Source organism: Ovis canadensis, chromosome 1 (assembly GCF_042477335.2).
Source record: "Ovis canadensis isolate MfBH-ARS-UI-01 breed Bighorn chromosome 1, ARS-UI_OviCan_v2, whole genome shotgun sequence".
Taxonomy (NCBI): domain Eukaryota; kingdom Metazoa; phylum Chordata; class Mammalia; order Artiodactyla; family Bovidae; genus Ovis; species Ovis canadensis.
Genome location: NC_091245.1, coordinates 71232852 through 71255294, shown reverse-complemented (window position 1 = coordinate 71255294; position 22443 = coordinate 71232852). Strand labels below are relative to the sequence as shown.

The following is a 22443-nucleotide window of genomic DNA, read 5'->3' as shown; positions in this document are numbered from 1 at the left end:
AATTTCCAGAAAAGATGTCTTTAATGTTTGCTCTTTTAAAACAATGGCTCCTACTGAAGAGCTATCAAAAGAACCTATGGAGAAAGCAAAGCAGAGGTTATTATATACTGTGGTAAAGGAAAAAAAAATCACCATTTCCAATATCAAGTTTTAAGTGCATTTCAGAGGAGGGAAGGCAAAGACAGGATATATAGAGGGTTTGGGGAAGTCATGTTTAAGGTTGGTCTTTTGATTGTGGGAGTGCGAAGTTCATGAGTGGACAAGTGGACATTGTTCAGAGTGGACAATTTCATGACCTAATAGGTTAAGATTGGTGGACAGAATGAGGAGATGCTTTCCAAACAAATGTTGAAGACTAAACAGTTGTTTGATGCTATTTTAGATTTCAAGAAAAGTGCAAGGACAGTACAGAGAGTCCTCTTATACTCGGTTGCAGTTTCCCTTAATATTACATCATTGGGATCATTTGTCAAAACTAAGAATCTAACACTGGGACATCACTATTAACTGTACTACATGTTTTATTCAGATTTCATTAGCTTTTTCAAACAACATTTTTCTATTCCATCATCCAGTCTAGAATACCACATTGCATTTAGCTGCCATTTCTTCTCAGTCTTCTCTAGTTTTTCAGATGTTCCTTGTTTTTAATGACCTTGGCAGTTCTGAGGTCGGATATTTCTGTAGAATGTCTCTCAATTTATACTTGTCTGAGATTTTTCTCATGATTAAACTAGGATTATGGGTTTGGGGGAAGAATGCCACAGAACTGAAACTCCTTTCTTATTACACCATATTAGGGTATACATGATATCTACATGACACCACCAGTAATGTTAACCTTAGTCACTTGGTTAAGATGGTACCTGCAGGTTTCTCTGCTGTGAAGTTACATTTTTTCCCATTCTACACTCTGTTCTTTAGAAATGAGTCACTAAATCCAGCTTAATTCCAAAGCAAGAGAGGTGGTTACTAAGGTCTACTTTAGGAGGGGACAATATCTACATAAATTATGTGTAATTCTTCTGTAAGGAACATTTTCTCTTCTCTCCCATTTATTTCAATCATTTATCTATACCACCATGGCCTTGTGGACATGTACTTTATACTTTGGGTTATAACCTAATACCACATTATTTTGTTGCTCAAATTGTTCCAGCTTTGGCCATTGAGAGTTCCTTCAGTTTGATGCTTGTGTCTCTTTGACATGCTCAATTATTATTAATTTTTTAGCACTTTCAGACTTCCTGGTACTACAAGATGCTATAAGCTCATCTTGTGTTTCCCTGCCCCTACCAAGAATCAGCCATTTCTCCTAGGAGTCCTGATTCGTTTCAGTAGAGAATGTGTGTTAGAGAATGGTATTTGCTTATTTAACACCAAAAACATTTTGTATAGAGGTATAGCCAATTAACAATATTGTGCTAGTTTCTGGTGAACAGTGAAGGGACTCAGCCATACGTATACAAGGATCCAGAGAACAGTATTTAGATATGAAGACTGGGTATTGGCAGTTCTTACTGCTACTGGTCCTTGCTCCTTTTGAAGGAAATATAAAATTTTTCATCATAAGTTAAAATAGTTGTAAAAGACATTTTCCATGGCACTTTAAATACTGCCTTTAAAAACAGACTGTGACTTTTCTCTTTTATGTGTGCAAAAAATGAAACTGAATAGTTTAATCATTTGATATCCACCATTATATCAAAGACTGATTAGCTGTTTACCCAACCTACCTACCTCCTCTCCTTCATAGGCACAAAGCACCTCTTGAAGTTAGACATGGCCATGTAAACTGAATTCTGGACAACAGAATATGAATGGAAGTGATTTATGTTGCTTCCCAGTCTGGTCTGTAACAATTACCAATGCATGATCTGCAAGCTGCTCTCTTTCCTCCCTCTTCCACCAGGTAGATGTTGAGTAACTAAGCACCTATCTCTACCAACTATTAGACTTCTATATGAATCAGAAAGTTCTATTTCAGCCATTGAGATTTAAAAATTGATTTTAAAAATAAGCCAGATCAATTTTTTTAAAGTGTATATGTTAATTGAGGACCCAGATATTGAGTCCTTAAGAATTATCCTTCCTGTGAACCCTAAGAGTCTGGAGTGTCCCCCAGGGTAAGCATTCTGTCTTTGGGAACATTGGTAGAGAGGTTCCCTGTCTATTTGGGGTAGTTGAAGAGCTCTGCTCCACATTGTGAAGACAAGTAGCATGAGTGATAAATAAATTTTTATTGTTTTGAGCTACTGAGAATTTCAGGTTGTTACTGCAGCAAAATCTACATCATCATTTAAGGTAGAAGTGAGGTGCTACCATAACAAGAACCTAAAATCATTAAGAGAGATGGCAAGCAGGAAGGAAACCATTTTCAGAGGATGGAGAGAGAGTAATCTAGGATCTACAGTGGCGAAACATTTCATAAAACTGTTGTTCACAGCTAACTTGGAAGACAGGTCATGTAATAAATCTATAGCTTAAGGGGAAGATTGGAAAACAAAATGTTGGGTGTTCATCGCTGTTGGCTACATGTGGCAAGATATTACAAAAAAGAGATAAAGTGGGAAGAGAGTTGACCAGTTTGTAACTTGTAGAGTTGAAATAGGTAACTACTTCTCAACCCCAAATAGTTCAAGATACAATTGAGAAATGTTTGGAATGATAAATGACGCATAAAGCTCAGCCTGGAGGCAATGCATCAAATTGAAAGAATGGCTTTTTCACCCATTTTTAAAAAACTTTTAATGAGTGGACTAATAGGTCCCAGATCAAAGATCCAACCAATAAAAGTCGTTTGGACACAACGGCTTAGGGAAAAGAGACTAAGGGAAAGTAACTCTTTCATCAAAGTTTGGTAAACCTATGTAATCACTGTGAGAGAGAGGGAGATGGGAAGAAGAGGGAGAGGGAGAGACAGGAGGATGAACTGGGGCTAGAAAACAAATTACATACCAAATGAGAATTACATCTTGAAGGAAGTATGGAGCTGATGAAAATGACTAGTTTGGACTTTTCCCCCCTCCTGGTTATGTCTCTGAGAGAGTTGTACTTCCAAAATAACCACTAACCTAAATGTCTTTTCACCTTTAGAACTCCATCTATGTGCACAAAGCAGACTAAGAAAGCTGCTCAGCCCCTAAGGAGGACATACTTCCCCCAAAAACCTATTCCAGAAGCAGCCACAAAGGATAACAGAAAAGGAAGAATCAGTCACAGAAACAATCATAAGTAGTGGAGAACAGTGAACAAAGGAGCCACTTACAAGGAGCAGAGCTAGGGCTTAATGAAGGAACATTCCCCATCCCCCAGTGATAAAGGGTCCTCAAAACAGCCGCCCACAGGATTTCACAACTACCACAGATGAGCCTCTACTTCCGTTATTCCTTTCAAACAGGAATCTTTGCTGTGACTATCTCATCCATAGGGACAGATAACTTGTCTTCTGGCTGCAGATGGTGACTGCAGCCATGAAATTAAAAGACGCTTGCTTCTTGGAAGAAAAGCTATGACCCACCTAGACAGCATATTAAAAAGCAGAGACATCACTGAGTGACCAAACAACAGGTATTGATTGTTTGATCTAAGCAGAAAAGGAGGCACATCTGTACCTAATGTATCACTACATGTAACTCTCAGATTCTGGGTTTTGAACTAGATGTCCTGACTAGATGATGTGTTTGGTGTGTCTACCCTGGGAAGGAGATAGATGTATTTTGCAAGCAAGAAGGGAGATTAAATGAATATTTGACGACCAGAAGAGTGGAAGCAAATATTGCTATTCCCTAGTATTTCTGATTTTCTTCCTTCCAGACACACAGTGGGACTACACTTGCTTGCCTGCTCAAAGCTAGTAGTGGCCATGTGATTTGTTTTGGTCAATAAAACTGAATAGAATTGAAGAGTGTCACTTCCAGGAGGAAGCCTTGTAAGAGCTGTTGCATAGTCTGACCTTCTCCCTCCCCTGGTTGTAGTTCCGTGATGTTTCAGAGAGTGAAGCCTCTGCCAACCGGCATCCTTTAGTGAGAACAACATGGAGCAGAGCCCACGGACAATAGCATGAGTGAGGAGTACACTACTGTTCTAAGCCACTGATTTTGAGGATACTACTGAAGCAAAATCTAGTCTCTTCTGATTAACTCAGAAATAGACAAAATAGATAAACAGGAAACAGCTTGTCTCAACTGAAAAAAAGGCAAGATATTTTAAAATAGGAAAACCTAAAAAAAACATCTTTGAAAGATTTTTTTTTTTTGTCTAATTGCTTGGAAACACAACCAATGCCTATTTGTTGTTGTTTGGTCGCTCAGTGATGTCTCTGCTTTTTAATATGCTGTCTAGGTGGGTCATAGATTTTCTTCCAAGGAGCAAGCATCTTTTAATTTCATGGCTGCAGTCACCATCTGCAGTGATTTTGGAGCCCCAAAAAATAAAGTCTAGTCACTGTTTTCACTGTTTCCACTGTTTTCCCATCTATTTGCCATGAAGTGATGGGACTGGATGCCATGATCTTAGTTTTTTGAAAGTTGAGTTTTAAGCCAGTCTTTTTACTCTCCTCTTTCACCTTCAACAAGAGGCTCTTTAGTTCCTCTTTTCTCTTTGCTTTCTGCCATAAGGCTGGTGTCATCTGCATATCTGAGGTTATTGATATTTCTCCCGGCAATCTTGATTCTAGCGTGTGCTTCATCCAGCCCAGGATTTTGCATGATGTACTCTGCATATAAGTTAAATAAACAGGGTGACAATATACAGCTTTGATGTACTTCTTTCCCAATTTTGAACCAGTCTGTTGTTTCAGGTCCGGTTCTAACGGTTGCTTCTTGCCCTATATAAGGGTTTCTGAGAAGGCAGGTAAGGTGGTCTGATATTCCCATCTCTTTAAGAATTTTCTAGTTTGTTGTGATCCATCTTTTGTTTGGCCCCTAATAATTTCAAATTTGCAACTTTAATTATTTAAGATCTGATAACTTCCATATCTTCATTCTGAAATTCTTACTGGTCTTGGTTTTATCATTCTTTTTCAGATATTTAAATTTTTATATATTTTTTTCTAAGTATATGTATTTCTGAAGCTATCTCAAATCCCAATCACTTTTGACTATATTTTAAAACGGGAACAAAAAATTCCCATAATGAGCTTGACCTTGGATATCATTATCAACAGTGGTCTTAAAGGAAGGCATAATTTTGCTATCGGCCATTACTCCCTGAAGATGCTGTTGGGAAAGTGAAGTTAGGTAGAGATAGCCTTAAATTCCAGATGTGCCACTTCCTACCAGTATGACCTGGGACAAGTTACTTAAGCTTAACCACTCTCCTCTTAGTGGTGACAACATCTACTTTACAAGGAATTATGAAGACTAGATAAGTAACATATAAAATGTTCAAATAAGTAAGTATCCAGCAGATAGTTACTTACAATCATCAGCATGTATTAGGCATATGGCATTCTTTCTTGGTTGCTATTGAAGGACCTGTCATCTGTCAATTTGCTAAAATCTTGGTTGAGTCTATTTGTTGTCAACCAGATCTAAATTAATTATATAAGGTAATTTTTCATTGTGCCAAGTAGTACTTCCCAAACAGAACCCATATTGTATTTTCCCTCAAAACGCATTCCTTTTATTCCAGTATTTTGGCATTTAGTAAGTTTGATATTTACTATCATAGTGTTCATAATTTTGAGACTGGGTTCACATCTGTCCTGGCTGAAGAAGGCCCTCAGGCTGTTCATTGTGAAGCTGCTTTTCTTGCCTTATTGTTCTTCTAATTACTTTTCTCCAAGCCTTAATTCTACAGTTATTCCCTGGAGTCCTTCCTAAATTGGAGATCACTCACACTGTTCTAGGTGTTGATACTCAATGGTTTTACTTAAAGGCAATGTTTTTTAAAAAAAAAAGCAAAGTGCAAATACGAAAGTGTAGAAAGGCAAGTGTCTTCCTTTGCACTCCCACTTTCTAGAAATGTTAACATTTTTAGGCCTTCTTGACTTTTCATCCTGTGCATATACAAATGTTAGGTTTGTTTTTATACATAGAAGGTCATGGTACATGTTCTATTCTGCATCTTGCTTTTTCTCTCAAAAATAAATTATAGATAATTCTGCACTGACTTTCCACTTTTAAAAGATCACATAGAACTAAACATGGAAACAAGCTAAGTGTCCACTGATGGATAAAGGGATTCAAAAATGCAAGATACACACAGGAATATTATTCAGCCATAAAAAAGAAAGAAATCTTGCCTTCTGCAGTAATATGGAAAGACTTTGAGGGAGCTACACTAGTGAAGTAAACCAGGCTGAGGAAAATGGGTGCCGTATATTCTCACCTATATGTGAAACCTAAAAAAGGGGAACTCAAAGAAATAGCATGTAGAACAATGGTTGCCTGGGACTAGGGGTGGGAGAAAATAGATGCTGGTCAAAGGGTATAATCTTCCGGCACAAGATAAGTAAGTTCTGGAGTCTAATAATATATAGCATGGTGATTATAATTAACAATACTGCATCATACACTTGGAATTTAAGAAAGTAGATCTTAAAAGTTATCTTCACACACACACACACATACAGAAGTTAATTATATGAGGACAGACGTGTTAACTAACCTTACTGTGATAATCATTTCACAATACATACATGATCAAATCATCATGTTGTACACCTTAAGTTTATATATGTTATTATGTCAATAATAACTGAATGAAGCTGGAAAACAAAAGATCACATAGTACTTTGGGGTACAGAGTATCACTGTTTATCCAGTCTCCTACTAATATAAATTAGAAAAGAGAACATCTACTATAAATAACAAGTGCAGTCACAAAATTTTTGTTATACAGATGTTTCCTACAATAACTGTATCTACATCTATCTATGTCTATCCTTGGGCACTTGGTTATTTTTTTGGAATGGAATCCTAGAGGAATTGCCCTGTTTTAGTTGGTTTCAATAGGTATGCCCCAGATTTTATGTAAAGGTGCAGACAGTGTCTTATTACCCCACCCCCAGGATACCTGATTGTTGCATCAATCTTAGTTTTTAAGTCTTACAGAAAGAATTTTCAGGGACTCTAGGATCTCTTCCTGAATTATTACCAATTATTATCAAACATTTCATATGTTTAGTTTGAAAATTTTTCTTAAAATCCTTATAGTAAGATATTTTTGCCTGCAACCAACAGAAGAATTGACTTATGGTTTGTATTACTTCCTGAAATTGCTGTTAACTAATTACCACAAACTACATGGTTTAAAATAATGGAAATTTTCTCATAGTTCTAGATGTCAGAAGCAAGGTGTCAGCAGGGCCGTTCTCCCTCTGGAGGCGACAGAGAACCCCTCCTTGCCTCTTCCAGCTTCAGGTTGCTCCAGATGTTCCTTGGATTGTCACTGCAGAATTCTAATCCTGTATCTGATTCACATTGTCTTCTCAGTGTCCATTTCGCTTCTCCTCTGCGTAAGTACCTCTTACAGGATACTTGTCATGGGATTTAGGGCCTACCCATATAATCCAGAATGATCTCAGCTTAAGTTCCTTAACTAAATACATCCGCAAAGATCTTTTTTTCCAAGGAAGGTCACATGCACACATTCTGGGGGTTCTGACATAGATTTATCTTTTTATTAGGGCTACCATTCAACTACACAGTGGCTCAATCAACAAAGGCACTTAAATCATGCTATATAAAAAGAAGTTTGCTTATAACAACCAATTTAGGATTGATGTGGCTCAATGATCTCTTCAAAGACCTTGACTCTCCATCTTTCCCCTTCCACAATTCTCAGCATATTATTTATAACTTTGCCACCTTACATTAATAGTTACAGGACAGCTCCAGGCTTTACATCCCTTAGAGAACTGTAAACACTGCAGGAAGAGAGAAGAGGGGAAAAAAATGTGTTTCCTTTAAGGGAAGAAAGCTTCTCCCTGAAACTTCCACAGCTTCCCCCTATTTCCCAGCACGTCCAACCCAGATGGATCACTGGCACAGGGGACAAGAGGATGCCATGACTGCCTTACAGCTATCAAGATACATACCCTGCAGTACACTGGCACACAAAAACTTAGAGTATTGATAGCAACAACAAAAAAAGAAGGGATGGCTGTTCAACAGCAACTTATAGCATCTGCTACAATTCCTAAATGTTTCCTGAAGATCACTAATAAAACTCATCAACCGCTTTATCTACTGATTTACATCACTTGCTTCAATCAATATTTTATAACATCTGCTAAACATTGGGTACTGTGATAGAAATGGGAGTCCAAGATCAAGACATAGGCCACATCCTCAAGGAGGATGAATGAATGGAATCCATTCTTGAATGAACGGAATAAAAAGATAAATACACCTGTAATTCCAGGACAGCAAGACAAATACTACATTAGAGGTATGTGCATGGGGTAGTGGGGAAATAGAATAGATTGCAGCATCTTGAAAGCCAAGCCTGGAGTTGAGTTTCTGGGAAGCAATTAAACAGAGAAAATGCAGGACTGAATAATGGTGTTTTACATAAAGAGCACGCAGAAAGGCAGTGATGACTGGAAATTACCACCACACCTTTGTTTAACTACAAACATTTTAATGAACCTAGAATCAAGGAGCTGTGTGGTATAAGGAGGGCAGGTAAGCTAGTGAGGGGTAGAAGCTAGATGAAGGGCCTATATATACTGAAATAAAGTGACATGATCTCAAAATCTGTTTGGAAGCAACTGAAGGATTTTGATCAGAGGAACAATCAAGACTACTCCTGACAATGCCTGGATATTTTTGATTGCATAACTGTTTCCTATTTGTATAATGTTATGGCTTCCCAGGTGGCTCAATAGTAAAGAATCTGCCTGCCAATGCAGGAGATGCAGGAGCTGCTGCTGCTGCTAAGTCACCTCAATCATGTCCCACTCTGTGCGACCCCATAGACAGCAGCCCATCAGGCTCCCACATCCCTGGGGTTCTCCAGGCAACAACACTGGAGTGGGTTGCCAATTCCTTCTCCAGTGCATGAAAGTGAAAGTGAAGTCGCTCAGTCGTGTCTAACTCTTAGCCATCGCATGGACTGCAGCCTACCAGGCTCCTCCGTCCATGGGATTTTCCAGGCAAGAGTACTGGAGTGGGGTGCCATCGCCTTCTCCAGAGATGCAGGAGATTCAGGTTCAATCCCTGAGTCAGGAAGATCCCCTGGAGGAGGAAATGGCAACCCATTCCAGTATTCTTGCCGGGGAAATCCCACGGACAGAAGAGCCTGGCGGGCTATAAAGTCCATGGGGTCGCAGAGATGGACACCAGTGAGCAACTGAGCATGCACAAGAATGTTACTGGGATATGAATAGGGGATTTGCAACTAAAATTTTTAATTTGGACTTGGTTTTTTAGAGGTTACTCCAAAAAATTCAAAATTTTGCAATATTTGGTTAAGACAGAATTGTAGAAACCTGGTGCCAGGTCACATATTCCTATAGGCTTCGAAGTATTCTGACCAAAGGAAAAGTTCTATATAAGCCTATACCATAAATCAGTTTAAAATAGCTTCTGTAACAATGTTTCATATTCTGCATAACACAAAGTGAATCATTTGGACAACAGTGTGCAGAAAAAGGATGCTAAAAATATTACTAGACATTACCTTGGCTTCCTTAGAATGGTCTCTACAATTATCTCACAATAGCACACAAGTTTGCTATCCTCAGGCAGACTTATAATTTTTAAAATGACCTTCAAATAAAGGTATAAAGATTTACCCTAGTGTCACCAGAATGCTTCTGGGGGAAAAGCAGAATGATTCAACAGAAAAAACATAATCCTCAGAACTACCTAGATTGGGGTTCAAATTCTGATGTCTTCACTTGCTAGATGTTATTGTATTATTTAATTTCTTTTAAACATTGTTTCCTTACTTATAAAATGTTTATAATAAAAACAGATCAAATTTCATAAGGGCTACAAGTATATGCATGATTCAACTGCATATATAAACCTAATATTATTAGGCTTATAAAACATACTCTAGTAATATACCAAACAAATACTTCTCAAAAAAATACCAGTTGTCTCTTTTTATCTTAACTATACTATATACTACTACTCCCACTAGAAGTTTATTAATGACATAAATATGAATGGTATTTTTTATAGGCACAATAAAGGCAACAAACTTACTGGAAGATAACTGACAATTTCACAACCAGACATTTTGATTTTGTCATTTTCCCCAAGCAGCCAGGAGCCTTAGCTGCTTGAACAGCACACATCATGAGGTATAATTGATTATCTCCTTCCACCCTCAATTCCCAATAAAAAACTCTCAATCATACTAAAAGTTTTTGGACAAACTTTTCTAGCTTCACTACTAATTCCCTGTCCATGACAAATGTTATTCATATAAAAATATAACAAGCAAGAAACTTAACTAGATAAGATGAAATTGAAAGGAAACAGCCATGAACTATTTTCACACTCACTATATTATGCACAGGCTTTCCAGGTGGCTCAGTGGGTAAAGAATCTGCCTGCGATGCAGGAGATGCGGGTTCAATCCCTGGGTTGGGAAGATCCCCTGGCAGAAGGCATGCCAACCCACTCCAATATTCTTGCCTGGAGAATCCCACGGACAGAGGAGACTGATGGTCTACATTCTATAGGGTTGCAAGGAGTTTGGACATGACTGAAGTGACTGAGCAGGCAGCAGGCATATTCTAAGATATGGAGTTTCATAAATAAAATAAAATATTACATCTTTTAAGTCTACTTTATATAATGGTTTAGCGGTGTTACCAGTTTGCTACTATGAACTATCGCTACCTACTGTCACAGAGATGATGAGAAAATGAAGTAACATATGTAAATATCTAGAAGAAAAATGTTGGTCCCATTTTTTCATGTCACATTTATCATGTTATAATCAGTCCTGGGTGTTCACTGGAAGGACTGATGTTGAAGCTAAAACTCCAATACTTTGGCCACTTGGTGAGAAGCGCTAACTCGTTTGAAAAGAACCACGATGCTGGGAAAGATTGAGGGCAGGAGGAGAAGGGGACGACAGAGGATGAGATGGTTGGTGGCATCGCCGACTCAATGGACATGGGTTTGGGTGGACTCCAGGAGTTGGTGATGGACAGGGAGGCCTGGCATGCTGCGGTTCATAGGGTCACAAAGAGTCGGACATGACTGAGCAACTGAACTGAAATTGTCTTTATATGTGCATTCATATTACACTGCCTTCCTTCTTTCAGTTTTCAATATACAGATCCATACACTCAAACATTTTAGGGACCCAACAGGTATTTGTAACCATGTCCACAGCAGCATTAATCATAGTAACAAGAAGGTGGAAGCAACCCATTCACAGATTAATAGATAAATACAGCATATATACACAATGGAAGTTTTGATACATCCTACAACATGGATGAACTTTGAAAGTATTATGCTAAGTGAAATAAGCCAGGCACAAAAGGACAAGCACTGCATGACTCCACTTCTATGAAGTATCTAGAGAAAGTAGAATACTTATCAGGGGCTGGAGGAGAGAAGAATGGAGCTTAGTGGGATAATGGAAAAGTTCTGGAGACAGTGGTGATGGTTAGATGACAATAACAATGTGTTTAATGCCAATGAACTGAACACTTAAAAACGCTTAAAATGATAAGTTTTATATGTATATTTAACCACAATAAAAACATTTTTTTTAAAAATTCATGATTGGGGACTACCCTGATGGTCCAGTGGCTAAGACTTTGCCCTCCCAATGCAGGGGGCCCAGGTTCGATCCCTGATCAGGGAACTAGATCCCAGATGCTGTAACTAAAACCTGGTGCAGCCAAATAAATTTTAAAAAATACACAAACAGCACTCAGGTGTTTACAATAAAATCATGATTGTTAAAAGATATATATATATAGTAATGAGATGGTATACCTGATCTATCTTAAATTGGGTGTGGCTACGATCTCGAAGTTAAAGCAGCAAGGAGGTAGATTTCAAAGAACTGGACTTAGGGTTCTAGGGGGCGAAAGGATCTGCAAATGTGAAGTTAAGAGCCACCTTTAAGATTTGACTTTTTTAGAAATACATTTTAATCCTGGGCCTATTCTCTCCATATTACCCTGTTTCTTTTGGTCTTTTCTGACAGCATGTTTTGCTTCCAACAGAGGTTCAGTTTCAGTCTTTCCCCTAGTACTCTATCCTGAAAGTAAAAACCTGGATGTTCTAAGGTGATGCTTCTCAACAGGGGTGATTTTGCCTCCCAGGAGACCTCTGGCAATGTCTGGAGACATTTCTAAGTTCTTTCAATGGGGTTGGGGGGCAGGGGTTGCTACTCGCATCCAGTAGGTATAGGCCAGGGATGGTGCTAACCTTCCCATGAGACACAGGATAGTCTCTCACAACAAGAAATTAACGGGCCCAAAATGCCTATAGTGGTGGGTTGGAAACCCTCTTCTAAGATCTTATTCTAAGGTTTTACTAAGTTGCTTGATTTCTGGTAGAAACTGATTAAAATGGAAGTTACCTCCTTTGATTCCCTACTTTCTCTTTTCATTTACATCTTTTATAGGAAAAAGCTAGTTTCAGCATATATGCTAAGGGTAGGTCTTTTGAGTATACAGGACAAGGATCAGTGGTTATGTTTATGACAAGTGGGGGTAGGTGAGAGGCTATTTACGCTACCATTCTTCTTACCCCGGCCAGTCCTACCATGATACTCTATGCCATGGGACAAGGTGAAAAACAGAAGGGACAAGGTGTAACAGACAGAGAAGAAGGGGGAAAAAAAATCCAAGTGAAACCAGTGGAAGGCAGTGCCTATCCCATGTGGACTGGCTAATTCTTTCCAGTGGCCACTGGATAAGAGGAAATATCTATGAAATTCAATTAAAAACTTAAATCATGGACTTTCTACAAGATACTACTTTTAAACTCAACATAATGTTTATAATTACCTAAAACTTACATTTCTTCTGAGGAGCAATAATCTAAGGAATGTGTAATACTACTGTGTCAATAACAAGATACTCAAATACTTTTGCTTTTATTTTCCTCTTGTATCATACTAAATATCAGACCTGCTATAGCAAGTATAACTCATTTGGTATAATTTAGAAATTTCACGAAACTACTGAACATTATAGGTCACTGGACCATTATAGTAATTCATTATCATAGTACACATTAAAATGGTGCCTTTTTACAAACACTTTGGGAAACTGACAGTACATACGAAATACCAAATATATACACACGCTTTAACCTAACAATTCCACCTTCAGGTATAGATTCAACACAGATGCATGTATATACTCACGAAATGACAGGTATAAAAATGTTCTCCACAGAATTATTCATACTAGTCCAGAACTAGAAACTATGCAAGTGCCCATCAATGACAGAACGGATAAATTCTGCATATAATAAAAATAAACTAATGAAATACTATTCAGCAATAAGAATGAATGAACTACAAATACATGCAACAATATGAATGAACCTCACGTGGGCAGGTTAAGTACCTTCCTCCTAAAATACCTAGGATTGAAGCCCTGAAACCTGTAAATGTTACCTAATATGGCAAAAGTGATCTTGTGGATGTGATTAAATTAATGATCTTGAGATGGGGGATTGTCCTGGATTATCCAGGTGGGCCCTAAGTGTAGGTGCAAAGGAACATTTGACTACAGAAGAAAGATGATGTGATGATAAAAGCAGAAGCTTTGAACAGGGGAAGAAGGCACAAGCCAAGGATTATAGGCAGACACTGGAAACTGAAAAAAGTTAAGGAAATGGATTCTCCACTTACAATTTCCACATTTAGGAACCAATCTTGCCTCTGACCTAATAAAACTGATTTTGGACTTCTGATCTTCAGGACTGCAAGAGAATACATTTGTGTTGTTTTAAATCCCTTAAGTTTGTGGTATTTTGTTACAATGGCATCAGGAAATCAATACACTCAAAAATAAAACAATGAACAAAAAAAAAGTATATTATGTATAACTGCATTTACATAAAATAAAAGACAGGCAAACTGATTTTAGAAGTCAGAATAGTAGTTACTTCTGGGGAGGAAGAAGAAGGTGTGGAGATAGGGGCAAGAGGAGAGCTTCTGGGATGTTCACAATACTGTTTCTTAATCTGAAGGTGGCAAAATGAATACATTTAATTTGTGAAAACCCTTATTTATGTACTCTTCTACATGTATGGTATATGTAATTTTAAAAACTGATGCCTTTTCAACACTTATCAATTTGATAGCCTGCTGAAAAAGACAGACATATTCAAGGAGGTGGGGAAAATACTTACCAAACAATAACTTTATTTCTCAAGAATACTAAAAATTTTGTTTCTCTCTCCAAAAGTGTTAAAAATCTCAACAAAAGACAGAATATAATAGTTAACTGCTAAAAAACCAACTAAAACACTGCTGAATTAGCTCTGTTATGCCTGCATCCTAAGACTGTAAATTACAAAAATACAAGTAAAACCATATTTTCTAAGAAACCAGTAAACAAAGGAGAAAGTCAAGTAGTATATACCAAAAGATCAAAATTGTTTTGGGGGGCCTAAGATTCTTGAAACTAGTAAAAATGGTAATAACAGAAATCTCATGCCATTAATCTGTACAGATCATTAAATATAAAAACAATTTATAAAACACATCAGATTTTATTGCTTGAAGAATACAGCATATGAAAATCACAAGAATGTCAAAATGAAAGTCACTAGGATTTGAACATATAATACATTATCAGATGCAGTAAATATTAATTAACCTGAACTCTGCATCAAAAAAAAGGTATGGAAAATATCTACGTTTTTTCCTAAGAAACAGATACACTTAAAATAGAAAGTATAAGGATGTTACAGTACAAATTAGAAAAGCCAACACTTATTAACTTATTATTTCTTAGACTAGACTACCTTTGGTACTTAAACTTTTAAAAAAACAATCCCTCTATCTTGTTCAAACGCACTCATGGGTACAGTATCAACTTTAACTCAAAAGTTCAGCAGGATTAACCTATTTGTGGCATGGAAGAAGTGTATTTAATAAATGTATAACAATATTTCACTTTTTATAAAACTGCAAAATATGATCATTAAGAAATCTAATACTTGAACATTTGACTTATTTAGCTCTTCAATTAAAACTGGAATTCTAGCAGCCACAATCTATCTTTAGACCTGGTGAATACACAAATTGAAATGATTTGGCAACTGACATAGTAATTTAGATTACTTCATACTATTTTAAGTGGCTTTTCCATTTTGTTTTCAAAATATAAACACAATAGGCCAGTTCTTCAAAACACTGGATTCCTATAAAAATCACCATCATACTTTACTTATTAGAACCAAATTAAAGCTTTTCCCTTTTAATAAGCAGGTTAAAATTATTTATGTTTCATATAGGGCTAATCAATTATGACACATTTTCTTAAACAAAACATTTTTTAAAGCTATCACTCAATTATGATGGAGATAATGATGCCATTTCAAAGGAAGTATTGGACATTCTAGGCCATCTAGTCAAGAAACTGTAAAAGTAATGCTAAAAACAAACAACAAGGAAACTATAACTACAAGTTAAATTACAAAAAGAATCCCCTCTTATAACAAGCATGCTCATTAACTGTCATTTCTTTCCCCTAGGAAAGGTATTAATATTCGCGAACCAACCAATGCAACCTAAGCAATTGTTTCACAAGATGGACTAAGCAAGTAATACTATTAATGATTACTGGAGTGAAATACTAAGAATCATGACAGTCCTCAAAACTGGGCAGTCTTTGAAATGTAATAGTGTAGCTGAAGATGAATTATGCTATAATAAAACGAGTTTTTAGCTCTACATAAAATAAAAACAAAATTGAAAAAATAACCTACCAAATTTTACAACTACTATTGAACATACTCCTTTCTAGTTTTTGAATGCCTTGTTTTGAGATCTTTTTTAAACAAGTATATTTATCTGAGCATGTATGTTTATTGCCTGTATGCATATACTCATTTTAAAAGAGAAAATCCAGATACTGCAAAACTGAGCTTTGTTTTTTCACCAACCTGATCTAATGTCTACTATATCACACAGCACCTCCCCCAAATAATTTAAAATTCCCAATTTTTAGTTTAGTTAAAAGGGCAGAGGAAATGCAAATGAAGATTTAGAGCTTCTGTATAAATTTCACTGTATTTTTATAAACTTGAAGTTTTCTGTAACACTGTTTATTGATCAAACAGACTCACTGCTATCTAAAATTTCATAAACACCATTAAAAATTCAAAATTGATATTATACTGAACCTTAAATTTTCAACAGTTCAAAGAGACAGATTTTACATGAATAGCACACAACAGATGAAACTTAACAGCAGATATCCCTAGAATACCAATGGCAAGTCCACCAAGATGCAAAATTACAGATAAGCATTTTTTTCACTGTTTTCTTGTGCAGAGAAAAACATTTTAAAGGAAATAGAAACTCAGCTGGTGAATTTCAGATATCATCATCATCTTCTTCATCCTGAGAAGATCCTGCCTGGTTGGATGCACTTGCTGATGCAGCAGCAAGCTGGGCTTGTTGGGCAGCTTGCTGCATTTGAAGCCATTCCTGTTGGGCCAATTCCGCTTGTTGCTGTCTAGCCTAAACACAAAAAACATAGAAAAAAAAATTTTTTTTAACCAGTAACATGCACACTTTGTATATTAAGCCAACCATAAACTTAGTCATTATTAAATTGGGTATTTTCCAACCACTGTAGTTTTTGTACATCAGGACAACATGAACTCTGTAAGAAAATATAATGAGAGACTGCTTCTTCTCAATTCTCTTTTATGTCACATAATGGTTCAACTGAAGAACCTAAAAAAGTTCACAGAAAAATCGCAACATTCTCTCTTTGGTTTTCTTTTCCCTGTGTCTGTCTCTCTTTTGTTTCACCTGACTCTTCTGCCCTCTCAACTTATAATTTTGACGTAAATACTTTCAATCTAAAAATTTTATCTGTGGTTTAGAATTTCACTAGTATAGTACCTCTGTTACAGAAAAGTACTGAACATGAAAGCAATACCTATCTTAATATTTCTTTTAAGTTTCTATCTTAGTTCCCTACCCTATGGATACATTTCTTTCTTCCTCTGTCCCTTTCCCCTCTTTATAAATGCACACATATGTATGCGTGCACGCACACACACACACAGAACATACCCTTCCCACATACAAACTAGTGAAACTACTTATCTAGTACTGAATTTAAGTAGGATAGTTAAAATCCATTCATTTTAAATAACTTCTATAAAAACCACCACTGGATCTGAGAAACCAAGGTACATCCACATGCATTACATGGTTCCTTCCCAACTTAATTTCATCTATTAGCAGAAAAACCACAAGAAGAAGGGAAAAATGAATCTGTTCTCGAAAAAAAAAAAAAAATCACATAATTTCCCATTAAGAGTTTACCAAAACAATGTTGTTTCTCCATTTCTGCCTTTTTTCAGAATTAATCTTTTAGGCTGATTCCAATTGCTTGCCAGTATTTAAAAGACACATCGGTTTTCTTGATCTTTCTAGGTCACATTCTCCGCTCTATTTCATAGTCTATAATTCTCTATGCATTCCCATAGCTATCTATTTTGTTCTCTAGTTACCTGAGTATATTATCTTTTTTCTCCTCTAGACTTGAGAATAGAAAACGTTTCCATATTCACTGCTGCCTTCCCAACATACAGGCCCCAAGGATTTCTGAATAAATGAATGTTTTGTGGGAAAACAATAATGCTCAGCATAACCTTAAGATTTTTTTTACCATGTACATTTCTAACTTTTCTTAATAATGTTATGAATTTATTATCCAAACATTCCCTGGGGGTAATTATAATACATAAAAACATCATTTAATTGTTACCAATTAAGTCCAAATTTCTCAGCCTAGAATTTAGACCCTCCAAATTACAGTCTGCTCCACTATATTTTCTCTAATCTTCTTTCAAAGCATTTCCCTAGTGCTAAAAAAAAAAAAAAAAAAAAAATCCCACCTAGAACATAAAATGTTTTCCAATTATACTTCATACTCTCCCGTTTTTGCTACCTTTACTCAGGCTGATAGTCAATCTTTTTGAAATCTGATTTTCACCTACTGTAATTCCTCTCTTTCTTTAAGTACTTCTGAAATACTGTTTTCCCCAGTAGGTTTGTTCCTGATTCCTTCCAGTATTATTTGGGGTCTAATAAGGAGATTAGACTCCACTCCTTTGACTGTGTGGATCACAATAAACTGTGGAAAATTCTAAAAGATATGGGAATACCAGACCACCTGACCTGCCTCTTGGGAAACCTGTATACAGGTCAGGAAGTAACAGTTAGAACTGGACATGGAACAATAGACTGGTTCCAAATAGGAAAAGGAGTATGTCAAGGCTGTATATTGTCACCCTGCTTATTTAACTTCTATGCAGAGTACATCATGAGAAACACTGGACTGGAAGAAACACAAGCTGGAATCAAGATTGCCAAGAGAAATATCAATAACCTCAGATATGCAGATGACACCACCCTTACAGCAGAAAGTGAAGAGGAGCTAAAAAGCCTCTTGATGAAAGTGAAAGAGGAGAGTAAAAAAGTTGGCTTAAAGCTCAACATTCAGAAAACAAAGATCATGGCATCTGGTCCCATCACTTCATGGGAAATGGATGGGAAAACAGCAGAAACAGTGTCAGATTTTATTTTGGGGGGCTCCAAAATCACTGCAGATGGTGACTGCAGCCATGAAATTAAAAGACGCTTACTCCTTGGAAGAAAAGTTATGACCAACCTAGATAGTATATTCAAAAGCAGAGACATTACTTTGCCGACTAAGGTTTGTCTAGTCAAGGCTATGGTTTTTCCTGTGGTCATGTATGGATGTGAGAGTTGGACTGTGAAGAAGGCTGAGCGCCGAAGAATTGATGCGTTTGAACTGTGGTGTTGGAGGAGACTCTTGAGGGTCCCTTGGACTGCAAGGAGATCCAACCAGTCCATTCTGAAGGAGATCTACCCTGGGATTTCTTTGGAAGGAATGATGCTAAAGCTGAAACTCCAGTACTTTGGCCACCTCATGCGAAGAACTGACTCATTGGAAAAGACTCTGACTGGGGGGATTGGGGGCAGGAGGAGAAGGGGACGACCCAGGATGAGATGGTTGGATGGCATCACGGACTCGATGGATGTGAGTCTGAGTAAACTCCGGGAGATGGTGATGGACAGGGAGGCCTGGCGTGCTGCGATTCACGGGGTCGCAAAGAGTTGGATACAACTGAGCGACTGAACTGAACTGAAGGAGATAGACTAAGTCACACTAGTTAGGGAAACAGAAAGAATATAAATATAAAAGATCATTAACCAAGTATAAAGGTGATAACTAGGTAATTGAAGAGGCAAGAAACAAACACTAAGATTTGTGTGTGGCAACTACAGGAAGCAACCATCAACCTTAAAATTGAAACAAGGGAAGAGGCTGAAATTTTTAAAACTTAGAAGGTTTGAGGAGCCAACCACAGAACTGAAACTCAGACTTCTGAAGGAGTGTATTTGGCTGGTACTACCATCTCTTAAATTTAGAAGAGGGCCCCAAGGTTTGAGACCCACATACCTGAGGAAGGGGATGCATGTTCGGGTTGGTTCTGTAAGTATTAGAGAAACTGCAAACCAGATTCAGTTGCTGCTACAGGAAAAAACTGATGCAGCCAGGGTGAAGCATTGCTGCATTGCTCAAAGGAACCTGAAGCCAGCTGGAAGTAAAAGAAAGGAACAAGTGCCTTCTTCCACCCAGCCATGTAATCTCCCTTCAGAGGCCCCCACTAGCAGCAGAGTCTAGGGAAGTCAGCTAGAACAGCAGAAACACGGTTTACAGACTACTGGGTCCATTCTCAAAGCTAGCACAGGAAGGGGGTTTCATGCTGAAACAATTGCTTAGTAACTGGCACACTTCTACATTAAAATCTGTACTTGGGGATCTCTTTATACCTTCCTCATGAGTAGTCAACCTCATATAACAGATGTTAAGGTATCTATATTATACCTCCCCTCTGGGAAAAAAATGTTTTCTGTGTTTGTTTAGGAAATTAAAGACCAGGTATTCTAGTAACTACTTCTACCTATTTTAATAAAGAAATATGGAAAATATTTCCATAATACACAGGCATATTTACTATTATGGCAGGAATACCCAGAGTTCAAAACAGACTAAGAACACTTCACAGAAAATACTTGAAAATTATAGGGCAAACCAAATATATCAATTTAATCAACTTAAGAATATCTACTCTGTGGTCTAATCAACTATAAATAGGTATAATTTTGTGGCACAAAAAAAATTCAAATAATCTCAAGTCTCTACACAGGTTTTATTGCAAAGCTGCTTTATCTCAGTTTGTTCATTATATTCTAGTTTGTTCAATGATCTGCAAAGACATGTACTGGTTATACTTAAAATTTAACTGACTTTTTTACGTACCATTGCCCCATATCAGCACCCATACTTTCACAAAGCACTCTGATACCTTTAAAATCAATACTGATTGATAAATATTATTTGTATTCATGTCTATAAATTAACATTTTCAGTGGTATTTATTCTAATTTATTTCCTTCCATTTTGCTTCTTACCCAATCCATCCAAAGTGTTTTCCTTCTAAAATGGAAAAGTGAAGGAGAAGTAAATAGGGATTACTTGCTAACGCACTTCTTCAGGAAATTTTCATTACGTTTTAAGACTCCCACTCCCACATAGTAATATGATTCATTTACAATTTACAGTTAACTTTAACCTCAACATATTATTGGTACCTCCTTTTCAAATATTTGCTGCTAGCACTGAAAGACAGCTTCAAAAGAGGCTGCTTTTTGTTAGTATGTAAAATAAAGTCTAAATGATTATGTGAAATAAAAGTTACGAAAAAGATGGTATAATAATTTATCAGTTCCATTCATATTTTAGACTAAAGTATTAATACTATGTGCTCTAGGAAAAGTACTAAGCAGCTACAATAATTTTAGTTCTCTTCTGATTTTTCTCACAAGAGCAAAGAAATACTAGGGTATTTTTTATCCATAGGTCAGGGCAAGACAGAAAGGAGATAAGGGAGAAAAAAAAAAAAACAACAGACAACAAGGGCAGAAAAGTGAAGACAGAATTTGCAGCCAGTAGATTATTTCCTTCATTCAATTTTTTGTCATAGAAATGATGAAGTACATTCATTCCACTTAAAAGTTCCAAAATAAAATTTAAGTAAACAAAATGGTGGCTAGAGTATTAGCACAGTATTGTAGAAAGAGCACAGGTTTTGAAGTCAGAAGATATTTACCCATTTCATTTGTCTAAGTCAATCCTTCCCAGTAAACTAAGCATAATGACATAACCCCGTCTTTTTTTACACTATTATAAGATTAGCAACTAGCACTGTATCTGGTAAATAGTGAAGACTTTAATAATAAATATCTGTAGAACAAATGATCTCATGAAAGTCTCTCCATCTCTGAGTCTGTTTCTTAAAGTGTAAATGGGTACAGTAAAATTTGTTTTGTTCATTGAAAACTCTGCAAAGTATATAAAGTGTTTAGCAGAGCATCTTTCCCTTTATCAAATATTTACGCTGGCACCCTGTAGGTGATCTCCCATAGTAGAGACTCAATAAATAATAGCCACTAGCTTTTTAAAAAAACTTTCAATCCTCCATTGGTACCTCCTATTCATATGGATTACAACACTGTTTGCATGTGGTCTTACCTGCCTCAAAGGCTTTTCTACTTAAGTACCTGTTTTCTATGTTGTGAGGATTAAATGATACTGGTAAATCACTTGGCACATGATTAACACATGGTTAGAACTCAATAAACATTGGTAAGCTTTATCTTCCTTATCAGTTTAAATGGTATCTGGTGTCTAGTGCTTGATAACTTAAAATTTAAATACTTAAACCAAACTGGTTGTTAATGACTATAAAGAGATCAGTTATGGAACTAATCTGGAAAAGACCTAAAATGGTATTTCCTAGTTCTAATAGTAGTTATAGTAACTTGTATCAATTCTCACCTCTTCTATTCAAACCAAATCTGTCTTCCATTTTCAAGTTGAGAAGCCAGAACTTTGTAGGGAAAAAACAGCCTCACTTCTCCCCACCTCCTTTTTTTTTCCATAATGGTGAATAGATTCTTGAACCTCCTCAAAGTTCAGAATCATAATTTATAAGATCAAGGTTAAAGTAAATGATTTCAAGTCTGTTCCACCCCTAGAATTCTGTGCTTCCCTGACTCATCAATTTAACTCAGTCATTTATTCAACAAATATTTACTGAATACTCCCCCTGTGCTAGTTACCAAGTCAGATGGGTGCTGCTGCTGCTGCTGCTGCTGCTGCTGCTAAGTCACTTCAGTCATGTCCGACTCTGTGCGACCCCATAGACGGCA

General features: G+C 36.8%; 1 protein-coding gene across 1 annotated transcript in view; it reads right to left on the bottom strand.

Moving 5' to 3' along the window:
* Nucleotides 1–14643: 14643 nt before the first annotated feature.
* DR1 (down-regulator of transcription 1) overlaps nucleotides 14644–22443 on the bottom strand; it is a 20593-nt gene continuing 12793 nt past the window's right edge. The window contains exon 3 of the mRNA XM_069598116.1: nucleotides 14644–16641. Coding sequence (XP_069454217.1) covers nucleotides 16495–16641 — 147 coding nt within the window. The 3' untranslated portion in view covers nucleotides 14644–16494. The remainder of the gene's footprint in view (nucleotides 16642–22443) is intronic.